This window comes from Camellia sinensis, chromosome 15 (genome assembly GCF_055761805.1).
Source record: "Camellia sinensis isolate YWXY chromosome 15, ASM5576180v1, whole genome shotgun sequence".
In the NCBI taxonomy this organism is placed as follows: Eukaryota; Viridiplantae; Streptophyta; class Magnoliopsida; order Ericales; family Theaceae; genus Camellia; species Camellia sinensis.
In genome coordinates, this window is record NC_138975.1 from 71,485,928 (window position 1) to 71,512,413 (window position 26,486).

The 26,486-nt window shown below is 40.2% G+C and overlaps 2 protein-coding genes and 1 long non-coding RNA gene across 4 annotated transcripts; 2 read left to right on the forward strand and 1 right to left on the reverse strand.

Annotated features, from left to right (window-relative positions):
* Positions 1-5,869: 5,869 nt before the first annotated feature.
* LOC145813052 (ribosome-inactivating protein charybdin-like) lies at positions 5,870-6,630 on the forward strand. The gene is made up of 2 exons (XM_082908315.1): positions 5,870-5,980; positions 6,130-6,630. The coding sequence occupies exons 1-2, from the start codon at positions 5,870-5,872 to the stop codon at positions 6,628-6,630; spliced, it is 612 nt and encodes a 203-aa protein (XP_082764441.1).
* Positions 6,631-13,229: 6,599 nt separating this feature from the next.
* On the forward strand, positions 13,230-17,255 carry LOC114262318 (ribosome-inactivating protein charybdin-like). The gene is made up of 3 exons (XM_028202679.1): positions 13,230-13,441; positions 13,532-13,919; positions 17,127-17,255. Exons 1-3 carry the CDS (start codon positions 13,230-13,232, stop codon positions 17,253-17,255), a joined length of 729 nt encoding a protein of 242 aa, XP_028058480.1.
* A 4,598-nt stretch (positions 17,256-21,853) lies between these two features.
* On the reverse strand, positions 21,854-25,313 carry LOC114262309 (uncharacterized). 2 transcript variants are annotated; one of them, XR_003629324.2, is made up of 3 exons: positions 24,828-25,313; positions 22,249-22,358; positions 21,854-22,148 (listed from the first exon to the last, which is right to left on the reverse strand). It is a non-coding gene; the product is annotated as an uncharacterized LOC114262309 (long non-coding RNA). The 2 variants fall into 2 exon arrangements; XR_003629323.2 differs by having other exon boundaries at positions 22,235-22,358.
* Between the last annotated feature and the right edge of the window lie 1,173 nt (positions 25,314-26,486).

Consider the following 26,486-nt stretch of genomic DNA (forward strand, 5'->3'; position numbering starts at 1 on the left):
TTCTCTAAATAATTGGCTTACATTTCGAATCGACGTTCAAGCGGTGTTGGGCCACTGATGGATCCACTCCTGACATCTCGTATGGGGACCATGCAAATACATCAATATTGCCGAGTAAGAAGGCTACCAACTCCTGCCTTTCGACTGTATCCAAGGAAGCGCCGATCATGAATAACTTGTCAAGACTTCCGTTAATTTCAACCCGATGCAGGGCTTTGGTTGTTTTTTCCCTTGGGATCCTCCCAATGTCTTCGAGGCTCTGCCTATCCGGTACCTCAATTGAATGCACTTCTAGTTCCCTTGGTCTCTTTGTAGCTAGAAGATAACATGCCCACGCTGATTTCTGAGAGCCACGAATTTGTTCGATACTATTCAGTTGGAAAACGAAGTAGTTGGTGGTAGGTGCTTCGCACTGCTTGCATCGTATGTAACCAAATTCGGCCCATGATGAGATTATACGGCGAAAGAAGCTTGACAACTAGAGATTCTACGTCTACCGATCTGGTGCCAGCCCGTATCGGTAGTGTGATTTTGCCCAAAGGATACTCCGGGTTAGCATTGAAGTCGAATAACGGGTAATCATCCAGAGACAGGTCCGAATCTGTAAAGCCAAGTTTGATAAAAATTTTGTAATACTTTATTTCCGAAATGCTGCCCTAGTCAACGAGAACACATTCGATAGTGAATCTGTTTACACGTAGCTTGATGACGAGGGGATCAGTGTGGGGGTGGGTCACTCCAACTAAATCATTGTCATCGAAACTAAGCCTTCCAGTGTCGTGTGGCCGTTTCGCTAGTGTCATTGGGCTATGGGTGCTAGACGGTAACTGGATTGTGTGCACCTCGGGTGGCGCCAACAAGTTGTATATCATATGAATTACACCAAGAGGAGGTGACTTCAGCCGTAGAGCTACTGTATTTGTTGAATTGTTCTTTCGGACGTATTGCGTAAGACGGCCGTCTTGCACCAATTCTTCAAGGTGATCTTTTAATGAATAACAACTATCGGTGTTGTGACCGTGGTCTTCATGATACTCACACTGTTTATCCTGTCTTCTCGCATCGGGAGGTCCCTTTATCTTGGGTGGCCACTTGAAGAACGGAAGGTGTTGTACCTTCAACAGAATCTTATTGATTAGCTCTGTTAACTCCGTATATTTCTTGCCTGAGCGCCATGTGCGCCTGCTATCCACTTGATACTGTTCATTAGCTCGATGTGAACATTGATCGTTTGATCGGCACAAGCGACACCTTTTGTCTCGTTTAGGCTGGCTCCGCCGCTCGGGGCTTCTTGATGGCACAACGCTAATCGGCTGAACAATTCCTGACGTGGCCGTCTCAACGGCTTTACATCCGGCCTTGATTTGCAGGGCATCGTCTTCCACTTTGCAGTATTCTTCGACCTTTTTCATTAACGCCTAGACGATTTTGGGGGGTCGCCTGGTTAATGAACTGCAAAGAGGGCTATCAAGATGCAATCCCATCTTGAAGGCGGTGATGGCCATGGAATCATTGCAAGCATCATCACCTAAATTAAAGCACTCCCAATAGCAGACTGAGTATTCACAAAAAGTTTCTTCCGGTCTAATTTGCATGGCTCAGAGAGAATCAACTTGCTTCGGCTGGACTTTATTAGTGATGAATCTCGCCCTGAATGACTTTTGGAGTTGGTGGAAGCTCTTAATCGATGCCAGCTCCAGTTTATAATACCACCTCGCAGCCAGTGGTCCCAAGCTGCTTGGAAATATTCGACAGATAAGGACTTCGTCGTCAGCATGGAGCGTCATCACTTGCTTGTAATGGCAAATGTGATCAGTGGGGTTTGATTTTCCGTCATAGAGGGTGAACGACGGTGCCTTGAACTTTTTTGGGTAGCACAGCCCTTGCAATTTGTCGCACGAATGGGTTGTGTTTATCTTCCTCATTCGAATCATCGCTTCTCCCTCGTTTAAGCCGTGCATATGGACTTCCTTCAGATGAGCTGGATACATCAACGCGCCCTTTCTTTCTGGACACCAGGGATGGTGAGTCTGAATCACTGTCCTTATTGCATTTTTGAAGTCGACGTCGGCGATTGTCCTTCTTTCTCGAAGGTCAAACCCGTTCTTGTCATGCGACTTGTTGGGATTTCACCACCTCCAAGGCCAAATCCTGGCACAGGCGCTCATTCTCAGCTATCATGTTCTCCAGCCGCTGCCCATTTTGCTTTTTTGCTTGATCCATAATCGTCTACATTGTCTCATGCATTGAAGTTGAAGGTGAGGTCTGAGTTACTGAATCAAAGTTCAAGGCACGTCACGTGGCAATATTCTCCGGTCCCAGCATGTTTCTTGGAGTGAGGTCATCTCTCGGTGTAGTTTCGTTAGCGACTATCGGAGGATCTTCTATGACGCTCGCTATGAATTTGCTTGAGTATTCCCACAGACAACGCCAATTGTGGGGAAGTAGGTTTGGAAATACTCTTGAATCCTGAAGGGCATCCCTGATCCTCTGATTGCCACTTGAAAAAAGGATTAACACTCTTGTCGGGGATGCCGGAATTAGCACTCTGACGGACAAGTTAGTAGAGGTCTCTTATTTACTTGAGTCTGAAGTATTTGGGTTTGTTCTCACATACCTTTCTTTGGTTGATGTTCCTCTATTTATATTCGCTCTTGGGCCCTAAGGTCGGACCCACTCTTAATCCATCGCGTGATTACTCATTCGGCCCCTTCTGTCATATGCCAATTCCCACTCAGCCTTCTGTTCAGCTGGTTCTATGGCCGATTAGTGCATTCGGCTTCGAGATCGTACAGGACGGAGCCGAATATAATATATATCCTGATTATGGTTAGAATTATTCGACTTCCCTGCATGAACTGATATTCGGCTCCCACAATGGTGATGCCGCCTAACTAAAGGCGAAGAAATGTGTGTTGAGAGTACGAGACTCTCATTTTGCTGTGACTCTGTGTGTATGCCAAGGGCTGTCTGTGTATGGGTTTGAATAAACGTTTTGTGTAACTAGGCTCAACCTTGGAAACTTGTAAACCTTTGGGGGTATTTATTTGTATATTTACTTGTTGGATTAATGTATTGTTGCATGAAAAACTATTGTATCATGTAATGTAAGTTTGGAGATTTATATTCGACTTTCCTTGAAAGAGCCATGATTGTTGTATTATCATTTGGACTTAAAATTTGGGGTGTTACATCTAGGGTCTAATAGGAGGGTCTACGGTCTAATAGGATTTAAGGTCTATTAGGGTTTAGGCCCCGTTTGTTTAGCGAGTTAGAGAAGGGATTGAGATTGGTAGTGAGATGAGACCCACTAATATTGTGTTTGTTTTGAGAGATGGGAAGGGGATTGATAGTGAGCTCCGGATTAGGATGGGCCTCCCCAAGGGGATACAGATGGGCCTCCAGGACTTGGTATTAGAAAAATAGTCCGGCGGACTAGAAAATTTTTATTTTTATTTTTATTTATTTTTTATTTTATTTTTTACATGTCGGGCATTTTTTTTTGAACATTAATGTTTAATTTTTTATATTTTTTATTAAGTAAAAATCATTATTTTATTTGTTTTATTTTTTTTTGGAAATTTTTTATTTTATTTTTATTTTTTAAAATTTTTTTACATGTTGGACATTTTTTTTAGAACATTAATGTTTAATGTTTTTATATTTTTTATTTGCTTTATTATTTTATATTTATTTTATATAAAAATAATTTAACAATTTCTACACTAACAACTATCAACAAAACAAACACAATTTTACTTAATCACCTCACTATCAATCCCCTCACTATTAATCCTCTCACTATCAATCCCCTCCATTCTACCTCTGAAAACAAACGGGGCCTTAGAGTCTAGGGACTAGGGTTGGGGGTCTAGGGTCAGGGGTCAGGGGCTTTTGGTCGGGGGTTTAGGGTTTGGGGGTTAGGGGTTAGGAGTTAAGGATTGGGGTTGGGGGTTTAAGGGTTAAGGTTTTAGGGGTTAGGCGTTTAGGATTTGCGATTTAGGATTTCAAAACCCTTAAACCCGAAACCCCAAACCATCGCAAATCCTAAATCCTAAACCCTAAATTCTAACTCTTTAAGAACCCTAAACCCCCTTAAAACCCAAAATCCATAACCAAAAATGCAAAATCTTAAACCCTAAACCCAAACCCCACAACCAAACCCCGACCTCGACCCATACCCCGAAACCCCCAACCCGAACTGCAATCCCCAACCTAAACCCCTAAACCCTAAAAACTAACCCCTAACACCTAACTCGAAACGCTGCTAAACCCCAAACACGAAAACCCCAAACCCCTAACACTAGACACCAAATCCTAAAACTTACCCTAACCCCCTAAACCCTACACCAAACCCTAAACCATAAAACCTACCCTCCTAAACCCTAAACCCCCAGCCCTCAACCCAAACCCCAACACCCAAACCCCCAACCTTGAAACCCTAGACCCTAAGGGTTTAGGGTTTGATGATTATGATGCGCGGACGCTCCGGAGCAAGATGCCAAGTACGCCAACCACGTTCAGAGCGAACGCAATACTTATATCATTGGGTTGCAGAAGTCAGAAGAAATTATTGGGATTAGCATCGGCTCGTAGGAATGCGACAAAGAAGTCTCCCCAGCCACATACTAGTGCCCACGTCCAATAAGGGGGAGGAGAAGAACTATTGCTGCTGAATGTGGCAGCGAGAAGATCGGAGATACGAGTGAATCTCATCGATTCGCAGACCATTTGAATCACGATGATCATTGACCTCGCGTGATCTACGAAGATCATAAAGGTAGCCAGATCATTTACGGCATTAGTGAGTGCGGTCGGGCCAACGGCTGTGTTATTCATACTATGTCCGGAAACACGTTCCAGGGCATTATAACCGTCATCCTAACCCAAGAAAGTGGATCCAGGAATTAGATATGGAGAAGTAGAAAAAGTACGCTCGAACTCCAACCACTCCTCAAAAACTCTATTTGGTAGGTGTCCAAGTAGAGGTTGTCCCATCGAATCTTCAGCCTGATCCAATGGTTGTTGGTTCGCAGTAGGATGTTGAACCATCGAGTGGGTGGATTCTACTGAACGGGAAGTACAGGAATATTGTGTGAAAAGATCTCTCCTAATTCAACACGCAAGTCCTCAATAAAGTGTACACTCCACTACCCCTTTCAACATTGAACTTCTTTGTGAATTTCGCTATTAACTGAATTCAATTCTGCTATTGACATTAATAATCAATCAATACAAAAACATAAAAATACTAACTCAATAGAGTGCTTGTAATTATCCTTCTCAACGTTGAATTCCGCTATTAACTCTATTGAATTCTATTATTGACAATAATAATAAATCAATAGCTAAAATAATAATAAAGCAATAACTAAAATAATAATAATTAAAAGCTAAAATAATAATAATTAAATACTATTAATAAATAACTTTCTTTTTTCTCATCTCATGCAGTATTGTCAAATGTTGAATCGAATCTTGAATTGTTTTGCTAAAATAATGAATAGTGAATCGTATGATTCACTTTATTTAACAATAGCGATCGGACGCAAATAAAGTGAATCATACGATTCACGATTCATTATTTTAGCAAAATGATTCACAATTTGATTCAAGATTTGACACTAATGTCTGAGATGAGGAAACTGAAAATTATTTATTAATATTATTTAATTATTATTATTTTAGCTTTTAGTATTATTATTATTTTAGCTATTGATTTATTATTATGGTCAATGACAGAATTCAATTGAATTAATGGCAGAATTCAACGTTGAAAAGGATAATTACAAGCACTCCATTGAGTTAGTATTTTTATGTTTTTCTATTAATTGATTATTATTGACAATCGAAAAATTGAATTCAGTTAATGGCGGAATTCACAAAGGACTTTAACGTTGAAAAAGGTAGTGGAGCTTATAGAGACTTCATTGAAGACTTGCGCGTTGAATTGGGAGAGACCTTTTCACAATATATTCCCGTACTTCCTGCTCAGCAAAATCCACCCACTCGATGGTTCAACATCATACTACGAACCAACAATCATTAGATCAGGCTGAGGATTCGACAGGACAACCTTTACTTGAACACCTACTAATTGGAGAATTTTGAGGAGTGGTTGGAGTTCAGGGTACTTCTCCTACTTCTCTACATCTAATTCCCGGATCCAGTTTCTTGAATTACGATGGCGACTACAATGCTCTGGAACGTGTTTTCAGACAAGGTATGAATAACATAGCCCTTGGCCTGACCGCACTCACTAATGTCGTAAATGATCTAGCTACCTCCATGATCTTCTACGCAGATCGCATGAGGTCACTGATCATCGTGATTCAAATGTTCTGCAAATCGATTACATTCGCTCGTATCTCTAACCTTCTCGCTGTCACATTCAGCAGTAGTAGTTCTTCACCACCCCCTGATTGGATGCTGGCACTAGTTCGTGGCCACGGAGACCTCTTTGCCAAATTGCTGCGAGCCAATGTTGATCCCAATAATTTCTTCAGACTTCCACAACCCAACGATATGAATATCGTGTCCGCTCTGGATGCAGTTGCCGTACTTGGCATCTTGCTCAGGAGCGTCCGTGCATATCATCATCATCATCAAATCCTAAACCCCAAACCGTAAGCCTAAACCCTAAGGTTTTAGGGTTTAAGGTTTTGGGGTTGGGGGGTTAGGGGCTGGGGGGTTAGGGGCTGGGGGGTAAGGGTATGGAGTTAGGGGTTTGGGGTTTAGAGGTTTTGTTTAGGGTTTTAACGTTTTAGGGGTTTAGGGTTTAGGGTTTGGGATTTAGATGTTCGATTTAGAGTTGGGGGTTGGGGGTTAGGTGTTGGGGTGTTGGGGGTTAGGGGTTTGGGTTTGGGTTTGGGATTGGGATTTAGGATTTAGGGTTGAGGGTCTAGTGTCTGAGGTTGAGGGTCAAGGTGGGTTTAGGGTTTGGGGGTTGGGGGTTTCAAGGTTTGAGGTTAGAGGGTTAGGGTTTAGGGTTTAGGGTAGGGTTTAGGAGGTTAGGTAGTGTTTATGGTTTAGGGTTTTGGCTTTGGGGTTAGATTTTCGAGTTTGGGGTTTAAGGTTTATGGTTTAAGATTTAAGGTTTAGGGATTAGGGTTTGGGGTTTTTGGGTTTCGCAGTTTCGGGGTTCGGGATTTAGCTTTTAGGGTTTGGGAGTTTAGAATTTAGGGTTTAGGGTTTGGGACTTGGGGTTTGGGGTTTTGCGCTTTGGTTTTGGGTTTAGGATTTTTTAGGGTTTAGGGTTGGGGTTAGGGTGCAGGGTTTAGGGTTAGGGGTTAGCAAATTAGGGATTAGGGGTTAGGGTAGAGTTTAGGGTTTAGGGTTTGGGGTTTGGGGTTTAGGGTTATGGGATTTGGGGTTCTGGGGTTTCCGGTTTAGCTTTTAGGGTTTGGGGGTTTAGGGTTTTTTGTTTGGGATTTGGGGTTTTGGGTATGGGATTTTGGGGTCTTTTGGTTTTTGAGTTTTGGGTTTTGGGTTGAGAGTTTTGGATTTTTAGGGATTAGGGTTTGGGATTTAGGATTAGGGGTTCAGGGTTAGCGGTTAGGGGTTCAAGGTTAGGCGTTTAGGGGTTAGGGTTTAGAGTTTAGGGATTAGAGTTTAGGGATTAGAGTTTGGGGTATAGGGGCTTAGGGGTTAGTGTTTTAGGGTTTTAGGGGTTTGGGTTTCAGGTTTGGGTTAGGGGTTTAGGGGTTACGAGTTAAGGTTTAGGGTTATGAGTTAGGCGTTGGGGGTTGAGATTGGGGTTAGGAGTTAAGGTTTTACGGTTTGGGGTTTAGGAGTTAGGGGTAGGGTTTGGAGTTTGGGATTTAGGGTTTCAAAACCCTTAAACCCGAAGCCCAAAATCCAAAACCCAAATCATAAACTCCTAAAAACCCTAAATCCTAATCCCTTAAGAACCCTAAACCCCTTAAGAACCCAAAACCTAAAACCCTCAACCCTAACCCTCAACTCCTAACCCTAAACCTTAACCCCTAAACGCTAAACCCAAAACCCAAACCTAAAACCCCAAACCTCGACCCTAACCCCGACCCCGAAACCCGAAGTCTGAAGAAATTATTAAGATAAGCATTGCCTCGCGAGAATGCGGCAAAGAAGTCTCCCCAGCCACGCACTAGTGCCAGCATCCAATCAGGGGGTGGCGAAGAACTACTACTGCTAAATATGGCAGCGAGAAGATCGGAGATATGACTAAATCTAATCGATTCGCAGATCATTTGAATCACAATGATCAGTGACATCGCGCGATATGCGAAGGCAATTGTGGAGGTAGCCAGATCATTGACGACATTAGTGAGTGCAGTCAGGCCAAGGGCTATGTTATTCATACCTTGTCCGGAAACACACTCCAGGGCATTATAGCTACCATCATAACCCAAGAAAGTAGATTCGGGAATTAGATGTGGAGAAATAGAAGAAGTACATGTGAACTCCAACCACTCATCAAAAACTCCATTTGGTAGGCGTCCAAGTAAAGGTTGTCCCGTCGAATCCTCAGCCTGATCCAATGATTGTTGGTTTGCAGTATGATGTTGAACCATCGAGTGGGTGGATTCTGCTAAGCGGAAAGTATGAGAATATTGTCTGAGAAGGTCTCCCAATTCAACATGCAAGTCCTCAATGAAGTTCCTGTACGCTCCACTACCCCTTTCAACGTTAAACTCCTTTGTGAATTACGTCATTAACTGAATTCAATTCTGACATTGACATTAATAATCAGTCAATAGAAAAACATAAAAATAATAACTCAATGGAGTGCTTGTAATTATCCTTTTACACGTTGAATTCTGCCATTAACCCAATTGAATTCTACCATCGACAATAATAATAAATCAGTAGCTAAAATAATAATAAATCAATAGTTAAAATAATAATAATTACATACTATTAATAAATAATTTTTATTTTTCTCATATCAGGCATTATTGTCAAATCTTCAATCGAATCGTGAATCATTTTACTAAAATAATGAATCGTGAATCATATGATTCACTTTATTTAACATTAGCGGTCCGGCACAAATAAAGTGAATTATACGATTCACGATTCATTATTTTAGTAAAAAATTCACGATTCGATTCAAGATTTGATAATAATGCCTGAGATAAGAAAAATGAAAATTATTTACTAATATTATTTCATTATTATTATTTTAACTTTTAATTATTATTATTTTAGCTATTGATTTATTATTATTGTCAATAGCATAATTCAATTGAGTTAATGACGGAATTCAACGTTGAAAAGGATAATTACAAGCACTTCATTGAATTATTATTTGTATGTTTTTCTATTAATTGATTATTATTGTCAATGGCAAAATTGAATTCAATTAATGGCGGAATTCACAAACGAGTTCAACGTTGAAAGGGGTAGTGGAGCTTATATGGACTTCATTGAAGACTTGTGCGTTGAATTGGGAGAGACCTTTTCACATAATATTCACGTATTTCCCGCTCAGCAGAATCCACCCACTCGATGGTTCAACATTATACTGCAAACCAACAATCATTGGATTAGACTGAGGATTCGACGGGACAACCTCTACTTGGGCGTCTACCAATTGCACAATTATGAGGAGTGATTGGAGTTTGGGCGTACTACTCCTACTCCTCCACATCTAATTCTCGGATCCATTTTCTTAGGTTACGAAGGCGGCTACAATGCTCTGGAATGTCTTTTCAGACAAGGTATGAATAACATAGCCCTAGGCTCGCCCGCGCTCACTAATGTTGTAGATGAACTGGCTACCTCCACGATCTCCTACGCATATCGCATGAGGTCACTAATCATCGTGATTCAAATGATCTGCGAATCGATTACATTCACTCGTATCTCGGACCTTTTCGCTGCCACATTCAGAAGCATCAGTTCTTCGTTGACCCTTGATTGAATGCTAGCAATAGTGCATGGCTGGGGAGACCTCTTTGCCGCATTGCTGCGAGCTGATGCTGATCCCAATAAGTTCATCTGACTTCCGTAAACCACTGATATGAATATCGTGTCCGTTCTGGACGCGATTGTCATACTTGGCATCTTGCTCAGAAGCGTCTGCACATCATCATCAAACCCTAAATCCTAAACCCTTAATGTTTAGTATTTAGGGTTAGGGGGTTAGGGGTTAAAGGTTGGGGTTAGGGTTTTAGGGGTTCAGTTTCGAGTTTTAGGGTTTTAGGGTTTAGGGTTTAGGGTTTGGAGTTTAAGGGTTAGGGGTTTGGGTGTTGGGGTTTAGGTGTTCAGTTTAGGGCTAGGGGTTGGGGGTTGGGAGGTTGGGTGGTAGGGATTGGGGTTTGGGGTTTAGGATTTAGGATTGACGGTCTAGGGTCAGGGGTTGGGGTTTAGGGTTTAGGGTTTAGGGTTTGGCGGTTTGGCAGTTGGGATTGGGGGTTTGAAGGTTTAGGGTTAGAGGGTTAGGGGGTTAGGGTTTAAAGTTTAGGGTTTAAGGTAGGTTTAGGGGGTTAGGGTAGGGGTTATGGTTTATGGTCTAGGGTTTGGGGTTAGGTTTTGGAGTTTGGAGTTTAGGATTTTGGGTTTAGGGTTTAGGGTTTTGGGGTTTAGGGTTTAGCTTTAAGGGTTTGGGGATTTAGGGTTTAGGGTTTGAGATTTGGGGTTTAGTGTTTTCGAATTTTTGGGTTTTGGGATTTGGGATTTGGGTTTAGGGCTTGGGATTTGGGGTTTGGTGTTTTGGGGTTTTGGGTTTTGGATTTTTTAAGATTTAGAGTTTAGGATTTAGGGTTTATGATTTGGGGTTAGGAATTAGAGGTTAGGCTGTAAGGTTTAGGGTTAGGGGTTGGAGGTTGGGGGTTAGGGGTTAGGGCAGGGTTTATGGTTTAGTGATTGGGGTTGGGATTGGGGTTGGGGTTAGGGGTTACAGTTTTATGGTTGGGGGTTTGGGGTTTCGGGGTTTCGGTGTTCGGGGTTTAGCTTTTAGGGATTGGGGGTTTAGGGTTTAGGGCTTGGCATTTGGGGTTTGAGGTTGGGGGTTTGGGGTTTTGCATTTTGGGTTGAGGGTTTAGGATTTTTTAGGGTTTAGAATTTGGGATTTAGGTTAGAGGTTAGGGTTTAGGTATTAGGGTTAGGGGTTTAAGGGGTTTGGGTTTCGAGTTTTAGGTTTGGGTTTGGGATTGGGGTTTGGGGTTTGAGGTTTAGGTTTTGGGGTTTTGGGGTTTTGGGTTTGGGGGTTAGAGGGTTTTTAGGGGGTTCGCTATTTAGGGTTTGAGGTTTGGGATTGGGGTTTGGGGGTTGAGGTCTGGGGTCTAGGGTCTATTAGGATCTGGGGTCTATTTGAGTTTCGGGTCTAGGAACTATTAGGGTTTAGGGTCTACGGTCTATTAGGGTTTAGGGTAAGCCTAGGGTCTATTAGGATTTAAGGTCTAAGGTCTAAGGTCTAGGGTCTAGGGTCGGCGGTCTAGGTTCAACAGTCCACGGTCGGGGGTCAGGGGTTTTGGATCAAGGGTTTAGGATTTAGGCTTAGGGGTGAGGAGTCAAGGGGTGGGGGTTGGGGTTAGAGTTGGTGTTTGGGTTTGGGATTTAAGGTATCAGAACCCTTAAAACCCAAAACCAAAACCCCAAACCATAAATCATAAAACCTAAACCTCAAACTCAAACCCTAAATTCTAAATCCCAAACCCCCTAAAAGCACTAAATCCCTTAAAAATCCTAAATCCTAATTCCTTAAGAATCCTAAACCCCATAAAAACATAAAACCCAAAACCCTAAACGTTCAACCCAAAACCCCAACACCCAAACCCCTAAAACCCTAAACTAAACCCCTAAACCCTAAACCTCTAACCCCGAAACCCTAAACTCTAAACCCTTAGGGTTCATGGTTCGATAATTATGATGCGAAGACGCTCCTAAACCAGATGTCAAGTATGGCAACCACGTCCAGACCAGACCCAATAGTCATATTATTAGGTTGCGGAAGTCAGAAGAAATTATTGGGATCAGCATCAGCTCGCAGGAATGCGACAAAGTGGTCTCTCTAGCCACGCACTAGTACCAGCATCCAATCAGGGGGTGACAAAGAACTGCTGCTGCTGAATGTAACAGCGAGAAGATCTGAGATACGAGTGAATCTAATCGATACGCAAATCATTTGAATTACGATGATCAGCGACCTCGCGCGATCTGCGAAGGAGATCATGGAGGTAGCCAGATCATTTACGACATTAGTGAGTGCGGTTGGGCCAAGGGATATGTTATTCATACCTTATCCAGAAACACGTTCAAGGGTATTGTAGCCGCCAACGTAACCCAAGAAAGTGGATCTGAGAATTAGATGCGGAGAAGTAGGAGAAGTACACTCGAACTCCAACCACTCCTCAAAAACTCCATTTGGTGGGCAACCAAGTAGAGGTTAGCCCGTCGAATCCTCAGCTTGATCCAATGATTGTTGGTTCACAATATGATGTTATACCATCGAGTAGGTGGAGTCTGCTGAGCGGAAAGAATGAGAATATTGTGTGAAAAGGCCTCTCCTAATTCAACGCGCAAGTCCTCAATGAAATCTCTGTACAATCCACTACCCCTTTTAAAATTGAACTCATTTGTGAATTACGCCATTAACTGAATTCAATTCTGCCATTGATATTAATAATCAATCAATAGAAAAACATAAAAATAATAACTCAGTAGAGTGCTTGTAATTATCCTTTTCAACATTGAATTCCGCCATTAACTCAATTGAATTCTGTCATTGACAATAATAATAAATCAATATCTAAAATAATAATAAATCAATAACTAAAATTATAATAATTAAAAACCAAAATAATAATAATTAAATACTATTAATAAATAATTTTCATTTTCCTCATCTCACGCATTATTGTCAAATCTTGAATCAAATTGTAAATCATTTTGCTAAAATAATGAATAGTAAATCGTATGATTCACTTTATTTAACATTAGCGATCGAGTGCAAATAAAGTGTATCATACAATTCACGATTCATTATTTTAGGAAAACGATTCACAATTCGATTCAAAATTTGACAATAATACCTGAGATGAAAAAAATGAAAATTAGTTGTTAATATTATTTAATTATTATTATTTTAGCTATTGATTTATTATTATTGTCAATGACAGAATTAATTGAGTTAATGGCGGAATTTAACGTTGAAAAGGATAATTACAAACACTTCATTGAGTTATTATTTTTATGTTTTTCTATTGATTGATTATTATTGTAAATCGTAGAATTGAATCCAGTTAATGGCGGAATTTACAAAGGAGTTCAACATTGAAAGGGGTAGTGGAGCTTACAGGGACTTCATTGATGACTTGCGCGTTGAATTGGGAGAGACCTTTTCACACAATATTCCCCTACTTCCCGTTCAGCAGAATTCACCCACTCGATGGTTCAACATCATACTGCGAACCAACAATCATTGCATCAAGCTGAGGATTCGACGGGATAGCCTATAGTTGGATGCCTACCAATTGGATAATTCTGCAGAGTGGTTGGAATTCAAGTGTACTTTTCCTACTTCGCCCCATCTAATTCCCAGATCCAGTTTCTTGGGTTACGATGTCGGCTACAATGCCCTAAAACGTGTTTCCGGACAAGGTATGAATAACATAGCCCTTGACCTGACCGCACTCAATAATGCCGTAAATGATCTGGCTACCCCCACGATTTCCTACGCAGATCGCACGAGGTCACTGATCATCGTGATTCAAATGATCTGCAAATCGATTACATTCACTCGTATCTCTGACCTTCTCGCTGCCACATTTAACAATAGTAGTTCTTCGCCACCCCCTGATTGGATGCTGGCACTAGTACGTAACTGGGGAGACCTCTTTGCCGCATTGCTGCAAGCCGATGCTGATTCCAATAATTTCTTCCGACTTCCGCAACCCAATGATATGAATATCGTGTCCACTCTAGACACGGTTATCGTACTTGACATCTTTCTCAAAAACATCCGCGCATCATCATCATCATCAAACCCTAAACCTTTAGGGTTTAGGGTTTAGGGGGTTGGGGATTAGGGGGTTAGGGGATTAAGGGTTAGGGGTTAGGTGTTGGGGTTAGGGGTTTGGAGGTTTAGTTTAGTGTTTTAGGCGTTTAGGGGTTTAGTTTAGGGTTTTAGGAGTTTAGCGTTTGGGGTTTAAGGGTTCGGGGTTTAGGGGTTTGGGTGTTAAAGATTAAGAAATACGTGTTCGGTTGAGGGTTGGGGGTTAGCGGTTCGGGGGTTGGCTATTGGGGATTGGGGTTTAGGATTTAGGGTTGAGGGTCTAGGGTCGTGGGTTGAGATTTAGGGTTTGGGGTTTTGGGTTTAGGGTTTAGGGCTTTGGATTTGGGGATAGGGGTTAGGGGTTAGCGTATAGGGTTTGGGGTTAGGGGTTAGGGTAGGGGTTATGGTTTTGGATTTGGGGATAGGGGTTAGGGGTTAGGGGTTAGGGGTTAGCGTATAGGGTTTAGGGTTAGGGGTTAGGGGTTGGGGTAGGGGTTATGGTTTAGGGTTTGGGGTTAGATGTTAGGGTTTAGGGGTTTCTTGATTTCGAGGTTTAGGGTTTAACCTTTAGGGTTTGGGGGTTTAGGGTTTGGGGTTTTAGGATTTTTGGGTTGAGGGTTTTTTAGGATTTAGGGTTTAAGGTTTAGGATTTAGGGTTAGGGTTTAGGGGTTACGGTTTTAGGGTTTAGGATTTAGGATTTAGGGATTAAAGTTTAGGGGTTAGGGTTTAGGGTTTGGGGTTTGGGTTTAGGGGTTAGGGTTTTAGGGGTTCAGGTTTAGGGGTTCGGGCTTGTGTTTGGGTTTAGGGGTTAGGGTTTTAGGGGTTCGGGTTTCGAGTTTCGGGCTTGGGTTTGGGTTTTGTGGTTTTAGAGGTTTTGGGCTTTTGGTTTTGGGTTTTGGGTTCGGGGTTTAGAGGGTTTTTAGAGGGTTCACTATTTAGGGTTTAGGGTTGTGGTTGGGGTTTGAGGTCATGGGTCTAAGGTCTATTAGAGTTAAGGTCTAGGAACAATTAGGGTTTAGAGTCTAGGGTCTATTAGGGTTTGCAGTTGGGGTTTGGGGTCTAGGGTCCAGGGTTTGGGTCTATTAGGGTTTAGGGTCTAGGGTCTATTAGGATTTAAGGTATAAAATTTAAGGTCTATTAGGGTTTAATTTCTAGGGTCTAGGGTCAGGGGTTTTGGGTCCAGGGCTTACGATTTATGGTTTAGGGATTAGGGTTTAGGCGTAGGGGTTAGGAGTTAGGGTTTGGCAGTTGGGGTTGGGGTTGGGGTTAGGGGTTTAGGTGTTAGGGGTTAGGGTTTTAGTGTTTAGGAGTTAGCGTTTTAGGGGTTAGGGTTTTTAGGAGTTAGCGTTTTAGGGGTTAGGGTTTGGGGTTTGGGATTTAGGGTTTCAAAACCTTTAAACCCAAGCCCAAACGCTAAATCCCAAAACACCAAACCATAAATCCTAAATCGCAAACCCACTAAAAACCCTAAACCCCCTAAAAATCCAAAACCCAAAGTGCAAAACCCTAACCCTCAACCTCTAAACTCTAACCGCTAAACCCTAAACCCAAAACCCAAAACCTTGACTCCGACCCCCACCTCGAAACTTGAACCTGAACCTGAACCTGAACCCGAACCCCAATCTCAACCCCTAAACCCAAAACCATAACCATAAACCCTAACCCCTTCCCTAACCCTCTAAATCCTAAACCCCAACCCCGAACCCCAACCCTAAACCCTCAACCCCCCAACTCTAAACCTAAACCCCAACACCCAAACCCCTAAAACCCCTAAACCAAAAATCCTAAACCCTAAAAGTTTCGGGTTTGATGATTATAATGTATAGATGCTCCTGAGCAAGATGCCAAGTACAGCAACCACGTCTAGAGCAGACACAATATTCATATCATTGGATTGCAAAATTCGAAATAAATTATTAAGATCAGCATTGGCTCGTAGGAATGCGACAAAGAAGTCTCCCTAGCCACGCACTAGTGCCAGCATCCAATCAAGAGGTGGCGAAGAACTACTGCTGTTGAATGTGGCAAAGAGATGATCGGCGATACGAGTGAATCTATTCAATTCGCAGATCATTTGAATCGCAATGATCAGTGACCTCGCGCGATCTGCGAAGGAGATCGTGGAGGTAGCTAGATCATTTACAGCATTAGTGAGTGCGGTCGGGCCAACGACTATGTTATTTATACCTTGTCCAGAAACACGTTTCAAGGTATTGTAGTCGCTATCGTAACCCAAGAAAGTGGATCTGGGAATTGGAAGTGGAGAAGTAGGAGAAGTACGCCCGAACTCTAACCACTCCTCAAAAACTCTATTTGGTAGGCGTCCAAGTAGAGGTTGTCCCATCGTATCCTTAGCCTGATCTAATGATTATTGGCTCGCAGTATGATGTTGAACCATCTAGTGGATGGATTTTGCTGAGCCGGAAGTACGAGACTATTGTGTGAAAAGGTCTCTCCCAATTCAACGCGCAAATCCACAATGAAGTCCCTGTACGCTCCACTACCCCTTTCAACGTTGAACTCTTTTGTGAATTCCGCCAGTAACTGAATTCAATTCTGTCACTGACATTAATAATCAATCAATAGAAAAACATAAAAATAATAACTCAATGGAGTGTTTGTAATTATCCTTTTCAACGTTGAATTCCACCATTAACTCAATTAAATTCTGTCATTGACAATAATAATAAATCAATAGCTAAAATAATAATAATTAAAAGCTAAAATAGTAATAATTAAATACTATTAATAAATAATTTTTATTTTTCTCATCTTAGGCATTATTGTCAAATCTTGAATCGAATCGTGAATCGTTTTGCTAAAATAATTAATTGTGAATCGTATGATTCATTTTATTTAACACTAGCGGTTGAGCGCAAATAAAGTGAATCACACGATTCACGATTCATTATTTTAGCAAAACGATTCACGATTCGATTCAAGATTTGACTATAATGCCTGAGATGAGAAAAATGAAAATTATTTATTTTAACTTTTAATTATTATTATTTTAGTTATTGATTTATTATTATTGTCAATGGCTGAATTCCACGTTGAAAATGATAATTACAAGCACTTTCATTGAGTTATTATTTTTATATTTTTTTATTGATTGATTACTATTGTCAATGGTAAATTTAAATTCAGTTAATGGCGGAATTCACAAAGGAATTCAACATTGAAAGCGGTAATGGAGCTTATAGGGACTTCATTGAGGACTTGCGCATTGAATTAGGAGAGACATTTTCACACAATATTTCTGCACTTCCTGCTTAGTAAAATCCACCCACTCGATGGTTCAACATCATACTGCGAACCAACAACCATTGGATCAGGCTGAGTATTCAACGGAACAACCCCTACTTGGACGCCAACCAATTGAAGAATTTTAAGGAGTAGTTGGAGTTCGGGCATACTTCTCTTACTGCTCCACATCTAATTCCCGAATCCACTTTCTTGGGTTACGATGGCGGCTACAATGCCCTGGAACATGTTTCCGAACAATGTATGAATAACATAGCCCTTGGCCCGACCGCACTCACTAATGCTGTAAATGATCTGACTACCTCCATGATCTCCGACGTAGACCGCATAAGGTCATTGATCTTCGTGATTCAAATGATCTGTGAATCAATTACATTCACTCGCATCTCTGACCTTTTCACTGCCACATTTAGCAGCAGTAGCAACAGTTTTTCGCCACCCCTTGACTAGATGCTAGCACTAGTGCGTAGTTGGGAAGACCTCTTTACCGCATTGCTCGGAGCCGATGCTAATTCCAATAATTTCTTCCGACTTCCGCAAGCCAATGATATGAATATCGTCTCCGCTCTAGATGCGATTGTCATACTTGGCATCTTGCTCAGGACAATCCGCGCATCATCATCATCAAACCCTAAATCCCAAACCCTAAACCTTAGGGTTTAGGGTTTAGGGTTTGGGAGGTTGAGGGTTAGGGGTTTAGGGGTTAGGGGCTTGCGGTTTAGATTAGTTTAGGGTTTTAGGGGTTTAGGGGTTTAGTTTAGGGTTTTAGAGTTTAAGATTTAGGATTTGAGGTTTGAGGGTTAGGGCTTTGGGTGTTGGGGTTTGGGGTTTAGGTGTTCGTTTTAGGGTTGGGGGTTGGTTGGTGGGGCCCTAGAATTTAGGGTTGAGGGTCTAGGGTCGGGGGTTGAGGTTTAGGGTTTGGGGGCTTGGGGGTTTGAAGTTTTGGGGTTAGAGGGTTAGGGTTTAGGGTTTAGAGTTTAGAGGTAGGGTTTATGGATTGGAGTATGGGGTTAGGTTTTGGAGTTTGGGGTTTAGGGTTTGGGGTAATTGGGTTTTGGGGTTTCAGGGTTTGGCTTTTAGGGTTTGGGGGTTTAGGGTTTAGGGTTTGTGATTTGGGGTTTTTGGGTTTTGCATTTCCGATTTTGGGTTTAGGATTTGTGGTCAGTGGTTAGGGTGTAGAGTTTGGGTTTAGGATTAGGGGTTAAGGGTTTAGAGTTTATGGTTTGGGGTTAGGTCTTGGGGTTTGGAGTTTGGAGTTTGGAGTTTAGGGGTTTGGGGTTTTGGGGTTCCGCGGTTTCGAGGTTCGGCATTTAGCTTTTAGGGTTTGGGGGTTTAGGGTTTGGGATTTGGGGTTTGGGGTTTTTGGTTTGTGGGTTTAGGATTTTTTAGGGTTTTGGATTTAGGGTTAGGGGTTAGAGGTTAGGGATTAGGGTTTAGGGCTAGGGTTTAGGAGTTAGGGGTTAGGGGCTTAGGGGTTAGGGTTTAGAGTTTACGGGTTAGGGTTTGGGGTTTGGGGTTTGGGTTGGGGGTTTAGGGTTTAGAGTTTGGGATTTGGGGTTTTTGGTTTGTGGGTTTACGGTTTTTTAGGGTTTAGAGATTTGGGTTTAGGGTTAGGGTTTAGGAGTTAGGGATTAAGGGTTAGGGTCTTAGGGGTTAGGGTTAAGAGCTTAGGGTTAGGGTTTGGGGTTTGGGTTTAGGAATTTAGGGGTTAGGGTTTTAGGGGTTTCGGGTTTCGAGTTTGGGTTTGGGTTTGGAGTTTGGGGTTTAAGTTTTAGGTTTTAGGTTTTGAGGTTTAGGTTTGGTGGTTTTAGGGTTTTAAGGTTTTAGGGGATTAGGGTTTTGGGGTTTTGGGCTTTGGGTTTTGGATTATGGATTTGGAGTTTAGTGTTTGGGGTTTAGAGGGTTTTTAGGGGGTTCACTGTTTTGGGTTTGGGTTTGGGTTTGGGTTTGGGGTTAGGGTTAGGGTTAGGGTTAGGGTTAGGGTTAGGGTTTGGGGGTTGGGATCTGGGGTCTATTTGGGTTTAGGGTCTAGGAACTATTAGGGTTTAGGGTCTAGGGTCTATTAGGATTTGGTGTTCGGGATTGGGGTTTGAGGTTTGGTGTTTGGCGTTTTCGAGTTTGGGGTCTGCGGTTTAGGATTTAGGGTCTAGGGTCTGTTAGGGTTTACGATCTAGGGTCTAACGTCTAGGGTCTTTTAGGATTTAAGGTTTAGGATTTAAGGTTTTATTAGGGTTTAGGGTCTAAGGTCTAGGGACTAAGGTCGAGGGTCTAGGGTCGGAGGTTAGAGGTTTAGGGTTTAAGGTTTAGGAGTTAGGGTTTAAGCCTAGGGGTTCAGAGTTAAGGGTTCCAGGGTCCAAGGTCGAGGGTCAGGGGTTTTGGGTCGGGGGTTCAAGGTTTAAGAGTTAGGATTTAGGCTTAGGGGTTAGGAGTTAAGGGTTGGGTGTTGGGGTTGGGGTTGAGGTTAAGGGTTTAGGATTTGGGATTTAGGGTTTCAAAACCCTTAAACCCGAAACATAAAACCCCAAAACCCGAAACCCCAAACCATAAACCCTAAATCCCAAAATCTAACCCCAAACCCCAAACCGCCCTAACCCTAAACCCTAACCCCTAATCCTAAAACCCTAACCACTAAACCCAAACCCCAAATCCCAAACCCTAATCCCTAAACTCCAAAACCCTAAAGCCCCAAACCCCGCACCCTGAAACCCCAATCCCTAACCCCGGACACCAAACCCTAAACCATAAACCCTAACCCTCTAAACCCTGTCCTAAACCCTAAACCCCTAACGCTTGAACATGCACCCGTAAGAAAGTCTGTGTAACATAGTGTTAAGGCAATACCTAAGTGTATATAATATAGTGTGTCAACAATGTTAGTATCGGTGGAAAAGATTGTTTAGTCCATATTTTCAATTCGACTATTTCTGTTTTAGCAATATCAAAACTTGTTAGGAATGCTATATAGAGGCTCATAATCAGACATTTCTCAGAGGATCAATTTTACTTTTTGATGACAATATATTTCTCTAACTAAACTTGAACATTCAGTTGCAATGTATGGAACAATGTTATTAAAAGAGATAAGCGCACCAAGGCACCAAGGTCTCCTGAGGCCTTAGACGCAAGGCGCAAGGTGCAACGCGAGTCATAGGCTTCATCAAAGTAAGGTGCACCATAGCAGGTTGAAATAATATAACTTAATATGAGGCATGCAAGCAAATAACTAACTGGTATAACATAAACAAAATGAAACACTGAACATTTTAAAAAATAAATACCAACAAATATCGCTATTTTAACATAGACAAATGAGTAATATTCCAAAGTTCAATATAAAACACGAATATCCATGATCTAAAGGTCAACTAAATCATAAAAATAGAGAAGAAATAGAGCAATTCAGAATAAATATTTAATAAACAGAGCAGTCTAGAGAAGAAAATAAAATAAAATAAAAAGAAGCAGAAAAGCGGAGAAGAAGAAGAAGAAGACAACATAGTACATTTGAAGCCCTAAAAATCTCAGCTCAGCCTAATTCCATAAACAAAAATAGAGTATTCTAGAAAATAAACGAAAAATAAGATGAAGGTAGCATAGGGAAGAGGAGAAGAAGAAGAAGAAGAGGAAGAAGACGACTGACGAATAGAAGAGAAGAGACGAAGAGAAGAACAGGCAAAGAGAAGGGGAAGAAGAGACAAAAACAAAGAGAAGATACACATACTTGCACATTCGAAGCTCCTGGACTGGATGACAAGTTCGACTTTTTTGGAGCTTTGGATTAGGCCTTGTTTTTTCTTCTGTCGTTTGTTGATTTGGGGCGAAATCGACAATATTAGCATGTATATTTGAAGGATATGATCTGTTGTAGCTGACCCATGTAATTTCAATGGTCCAATTCAAATATAAAAAACAAAAAAAACAAAAAAACTCAAGGCCTGCGCCTTGGGCTTAATCGCGCCTTGTTCCAATCGCACGCTTTAATCGCGCCTTAGTGAAGTCGCCTCGCCTTGACCATTGCAAGGCGCAGGGGCTGGGCATGGCTAGGCCTTGCGCCTAGGTGTGCTTTTAACAACATTGGTATGGAAACAAATAAATGAAATTTATTTGCTTGATTCAAGAAGGAAAGAGGGAGCGACCAACCTAGAGGACCATAGGACCACCTACTCGCTGGGCCTACCAAGAGGGGTGAAACATAGCCTAACTCATAGCCCCACTAGGGTCCTAGAGAGCCGAAGCACAGAGCGAAGGAGGATGAGAATCACATTATACCTGCGAATATTTAAACCCAGAGCAACATGCTCACCAAAACCAGTGAGAGTGATCTCCCACCCATTAGGCTACCACCCTTGGTGGTAATGAAATGCTTTTTTCGTTTGCCCATCTAAATTATACATGTGGTGCACACACTTAATATGAAAGGTTGTTCAATCTAAAACTTAGTTCAACTACCCTACAAAATATTTATTTACCAACAACACTATCAAAACTTGTTATGAATGTTAAAGTGGATCAAAATTAAATATATTTCTTAGAGAATCAATGTTACTTTTTGATTACTAATGATTTCTCTAGCGAAAATTTAACATTCAGTTGCACGACATGGAAACAAGGAAAAAAATGCTATGTCTGCCAACTGAACTTGTATATGTGGTGAACATACTAATGGGTAGTTATCAGCTATTTGCTTCACTGTAATGTCATCCTACATCAAAACTCATACCAATGAATTGAGTTCTGCATCAAAATATAGAGCAGCTAATGATCATATAGGTACTTTTCACAGATTGTTTTTTTGACCCCATCAAATAAATCATCAATGTAGCAAGTAATTAATATATGAACCTCTTGAATGGCGTATTCTCAACTTCTCTATTCAAAACACAAGTGAATCAGTGTCTTCAACATCTAATAATCCAAGAAAAACACAATGTATTATGCACAAACGTTTAAAGCATTGCTAACATAATAAAGTGGTAGAAAAGAAAATTTACCCAAGGCAACGCACCAATGTGATCCTCGTGACCGTGTGTTATGACAGCTGCTTCAATTTTGTGACTCCATTTTCTTATAAAGGTGGTATCACGTATAATTTTCTGGACACCAAGCTCATCATAGCTGAAATACGTGTCCACATGTGATCAAAAGTCGGTGTATCAAAAAAGAAGGGGAGGAATCTAAATAAGCAATAATTACATTAGAAAATTTCACTAGTACTAACAATTTTATATCCAAAAAAGGGCTCATTATGGTTGTATTGAGGTTATATATTATTTTTTGTAGAGGGGCCTTCTCTTAGCAAATAAGATAATTTTTGAAGATATATGAAGAAAAGAGATAGTGATGAGAAAACCCTCCTAGTTTATATATATAAGACATCATATTTACATTCTCCACTTTTACATATTCTATTGAAGGAGGCCATAAAAACGAAGCGATTCAAGGAATCAATTAATGCTAAAATCATTTGAAGGTAAACCTTAGACTCTCAACTTCCCCATGTTGTAATCATGGGTACATGGAATATGTAGACCTAGCGTTTCATTGAGAATAATATTCATAAAATTTTATGGAATACTTGAAGTTGAGTTGATTTTAATTTAAGGTAAAGTTCCCTATGCATGAATCTTGGATTTCACTCATGAATTTAATTTGTACTTGGATTTTGGAGGTGAATTGAACCGTGAGTAGTGGTCAGCATGAGGGTCCATTAGATAGGGTTGACAATATAAATTGTTCAGTGGAATTTAGGATGGTTAAAAAAAGAAACAATTGAATGGAGATTGCAATTGCCGAATGAAACTATTGAATGATTCTAGAATTCATATCAAGGGTGATGACTGGTTATTTTAGAATTACAGTACTATGGTTTAATTCATGGGAGTTAAATAAGATGATAATTATATTTACTTATGTGGTGTAATATTTATTAGGATTGCGTGATTGAAGTGGATCTTGGTATTTTGGAGTTAGATTTTGAACTATTCTTTTATTGTTTGAGGTTTAATAACCCTCTACCACCATTGGTTTGTTTTTATTCCTATTGTATCATTTAAAAATTATGGGTTTGTTTGGCTTGTTTTTGGGAGAGTTGTTTTTGAAAAAAAAATTTAAAATTTTGTTTGGTTTGTGATTTTTCTCAAAAAATTTCCAAAATCACTTTCTCTCTCTTACACATCAATCAATCATTTTTTATCTCTCCTCTCTCCTTCTCAATCACTTTTTCTCTCACACACATCTACTCAATTACAACAAAATATCAAATCATCCCAAACTCCCAAACTATTTTAAAAATATACAACCAAACAAACCAAAAAAATTTCTAAACTTTCTCCCCAAATTTTTTTTCAAAAACAACTCTCCCAAAAACAAATCAAACAAGCCCTATATGTTTCGTGTATTGCAAAAAGAAAAAAAAAATATTTTATCACTCATTTGTGTTCTTAAAAGAAAAATACGGATCAACTATGAAATAACATCAAATATGAATTGTGCAAATAAATCAGATATATTTTGTGAAACAATTCGAACAAATTTTATCAAAATGTTATTCCAAAGACATTGAATATTTTATTTCTTGTTTGAATTGCAAACATGACTCCAGTCTAACTATGATTTGGACACCTAGCCAATGGAGGTTATTTATTGGCATAAAAACTAGTTTCTACTAGGGCTTTTACCAAAGGCCTATGTGTGGTTCTGGATCTTGTCACGAACTAACGTGGCCATAGTCTTTTAAGACTTGGGTTTTGTTTATTGAATTATTGTACTATTGGATATCAAACCATTGTCTTGGACAAATGACTTTTTATTGGATTACTTATCTTTTCAAATAAATTGTGACATTACACTGTGTTAATTTTAGCTAGGTATCTACCTTGGAAATAAATTGCTCCTTCATTGAATTGTTAGAAACCATATTTCCTTGCTTATCGACTATTTTCTATATGTTTGATCCAACTAGTACTGATAGTTGGTCATTTGTTAGATTGTTGAGCTCACCCTTCTATTATTATGTTTTCGTCAAATTCAGAGTAGAGTTGCTGAGTGTAGGAGTTTGATTTTAATTTATTTTAGATTACAAATTTTGTTAATGGAATACAAGGGGATTTTGGTGCAGGTTTCTAAATGTTTAAGATTTATTGTAGTTTTTTTTTTTTTGGGTGGATTTTAGAACCTTATAATTGAATATTTATTTTATTCCCCTGATTATTGTGGTACAAGATTGTTTGGATTTACTCTAGCCTTGCATGCTCGCTCATGTGGATGTGCAACGTTGTCACATGGTTTCAGGTGACAAATAATTATAAAATCATTTAGAAAAAGTTAATGTCTGCCAGAGTTTTCCACACCGGAAAAATAATTTTATGAAGCAAATTTGATTAATACACTTAGATCCTCTACTTGCAGCAGAGAATCCAGAGCAGCAGGGAAAGATGTAGCACAGATGAAATTACGCAATTGAGCATATACTTTGGTAAGACCCCAAGAAAACAAAAACCTTCAGATGATAGGAACGAAGCATGATGATCACCAAGCTACAACTTGTTAAATAAATGTAAATCAGACCAGTTTGTTAAGACTTACTCTGGAAACATAACACCAGCATCGATCAAAATATAACGATCATAATTCCCAACAAGCATGCAATTCATCCCAATTTCACCCAGGCCTCCAATTGGAAGGACACGGAGAGGTGGACCATCAGACCCTTCATAAAACTATTCCATCTTACGTTGAACAGAATCTTCCATACTTTTTCCAGCCCCTTCCAATCTTCCTGATTTTTTACGGGGTACTTTAGGTCCACGCGTACCTACAATGGACCAACAGTATCACATTCATGTATTTCAGAAATAAATATAACAAAGACAACAAAACAAAACAATTGAGAAGGTTGGATTTTAACAAAAGTAAACAAAAGGGTTTGCAACAGGCAGAAATGTACATCGAAAGAATAAGAAACACATTTATTGGAGAAGACAATTTATGATATGGGTAAACTTATCTTTTGTATTCTACAAACAAAACCTAAGATAAAATATGTCCTGTAGCTTTAAAACTTCTAAAATCTTAAAAATTTTATTGCTTACCACCTAGAAAATATAACCCCAGTCAAGTGAACCTAGTCCAACAATTAGCTTGGGCAGATTGAAGTTTTTCATTTCTTGGAAACCCAAAAACAGGCATAAGATAAAGATTTTGTTTCCATTTCTTGTCCCCCTTTTTTTCTTGGCAACAACCCAGAGGATGAAGTGATTTTTAACTCTGGCATTTGCTTCAAGCAAACATGAAACCAGAACATAATTTGTTAAAGTCATGCTACAATGAACCAAAGCTTCAATCATGAATTTCTGATTTCAATTATATGGCTCTACAACAACTTGCATAAATACATTTTTTAGTATGAATAGCAAAAATACATTTTTTAGTATGACTAGGAGATTTAAGTGCCCTAATCTACCGATTACAAACATGTCATAAATCACTTGTTTGCAAAGAGAGCCATATGTAATAGAAAATCTCATTCATCCAATTAATTAGCTATCAATAAACAACACAAATAGTACGTCTCACATCATAATCCAATACATTAACGAGCTATATCCCCTGTTTGGTTAATCAGAAAAAACATGCCAGAAAGAAAAAAGAAACGAACATTAACTCAGAGATAAAACTCTCCACTTTCACAGGAAAAGCTCGAAGACTGCTTACCTATTGAAGAAGGAGAGGCGAGAGAGCACAAAAAGCGACGCCTGTTAGGGTTTGGTCGACAAGATAAATTGTGGGGGCATAGCGAGAGTGCACTGAAAGCCGCCATTTCTATGATTGTTACTGATTGTTTCCCTATAAGTTAATCGAAAGTGTAGAGAGATTATACAGGTTACTGAGGATCAAAACTATGAATTAGAAACCCTAAACCTCTGGACATTCGGAGGGTCTTTCAAGCGGGAAATAGAGAGAGAGAGAGAGAGAGAGAGAGTAGCAGAGGATTTTATGGAGGACCATTAAATATCTCTCTTATCATTTTGGTGAAGATTGAGGACGCACGCTCGCTTTTGCCGTCTACACGTGACAAATGTTTTTTTATTTTTTTTGTTTTTGTTTTTTTTATGGAGGACCATCAAATATCTCTCTTATCATTTGTGTATTATTTGATTCTTGTTATTTTAATCTGTCCGACTTTTCCTTTTAATTTAATTGATATTGGTTCAATAAACAACCAACGTTAGGTTTGGTAGACAA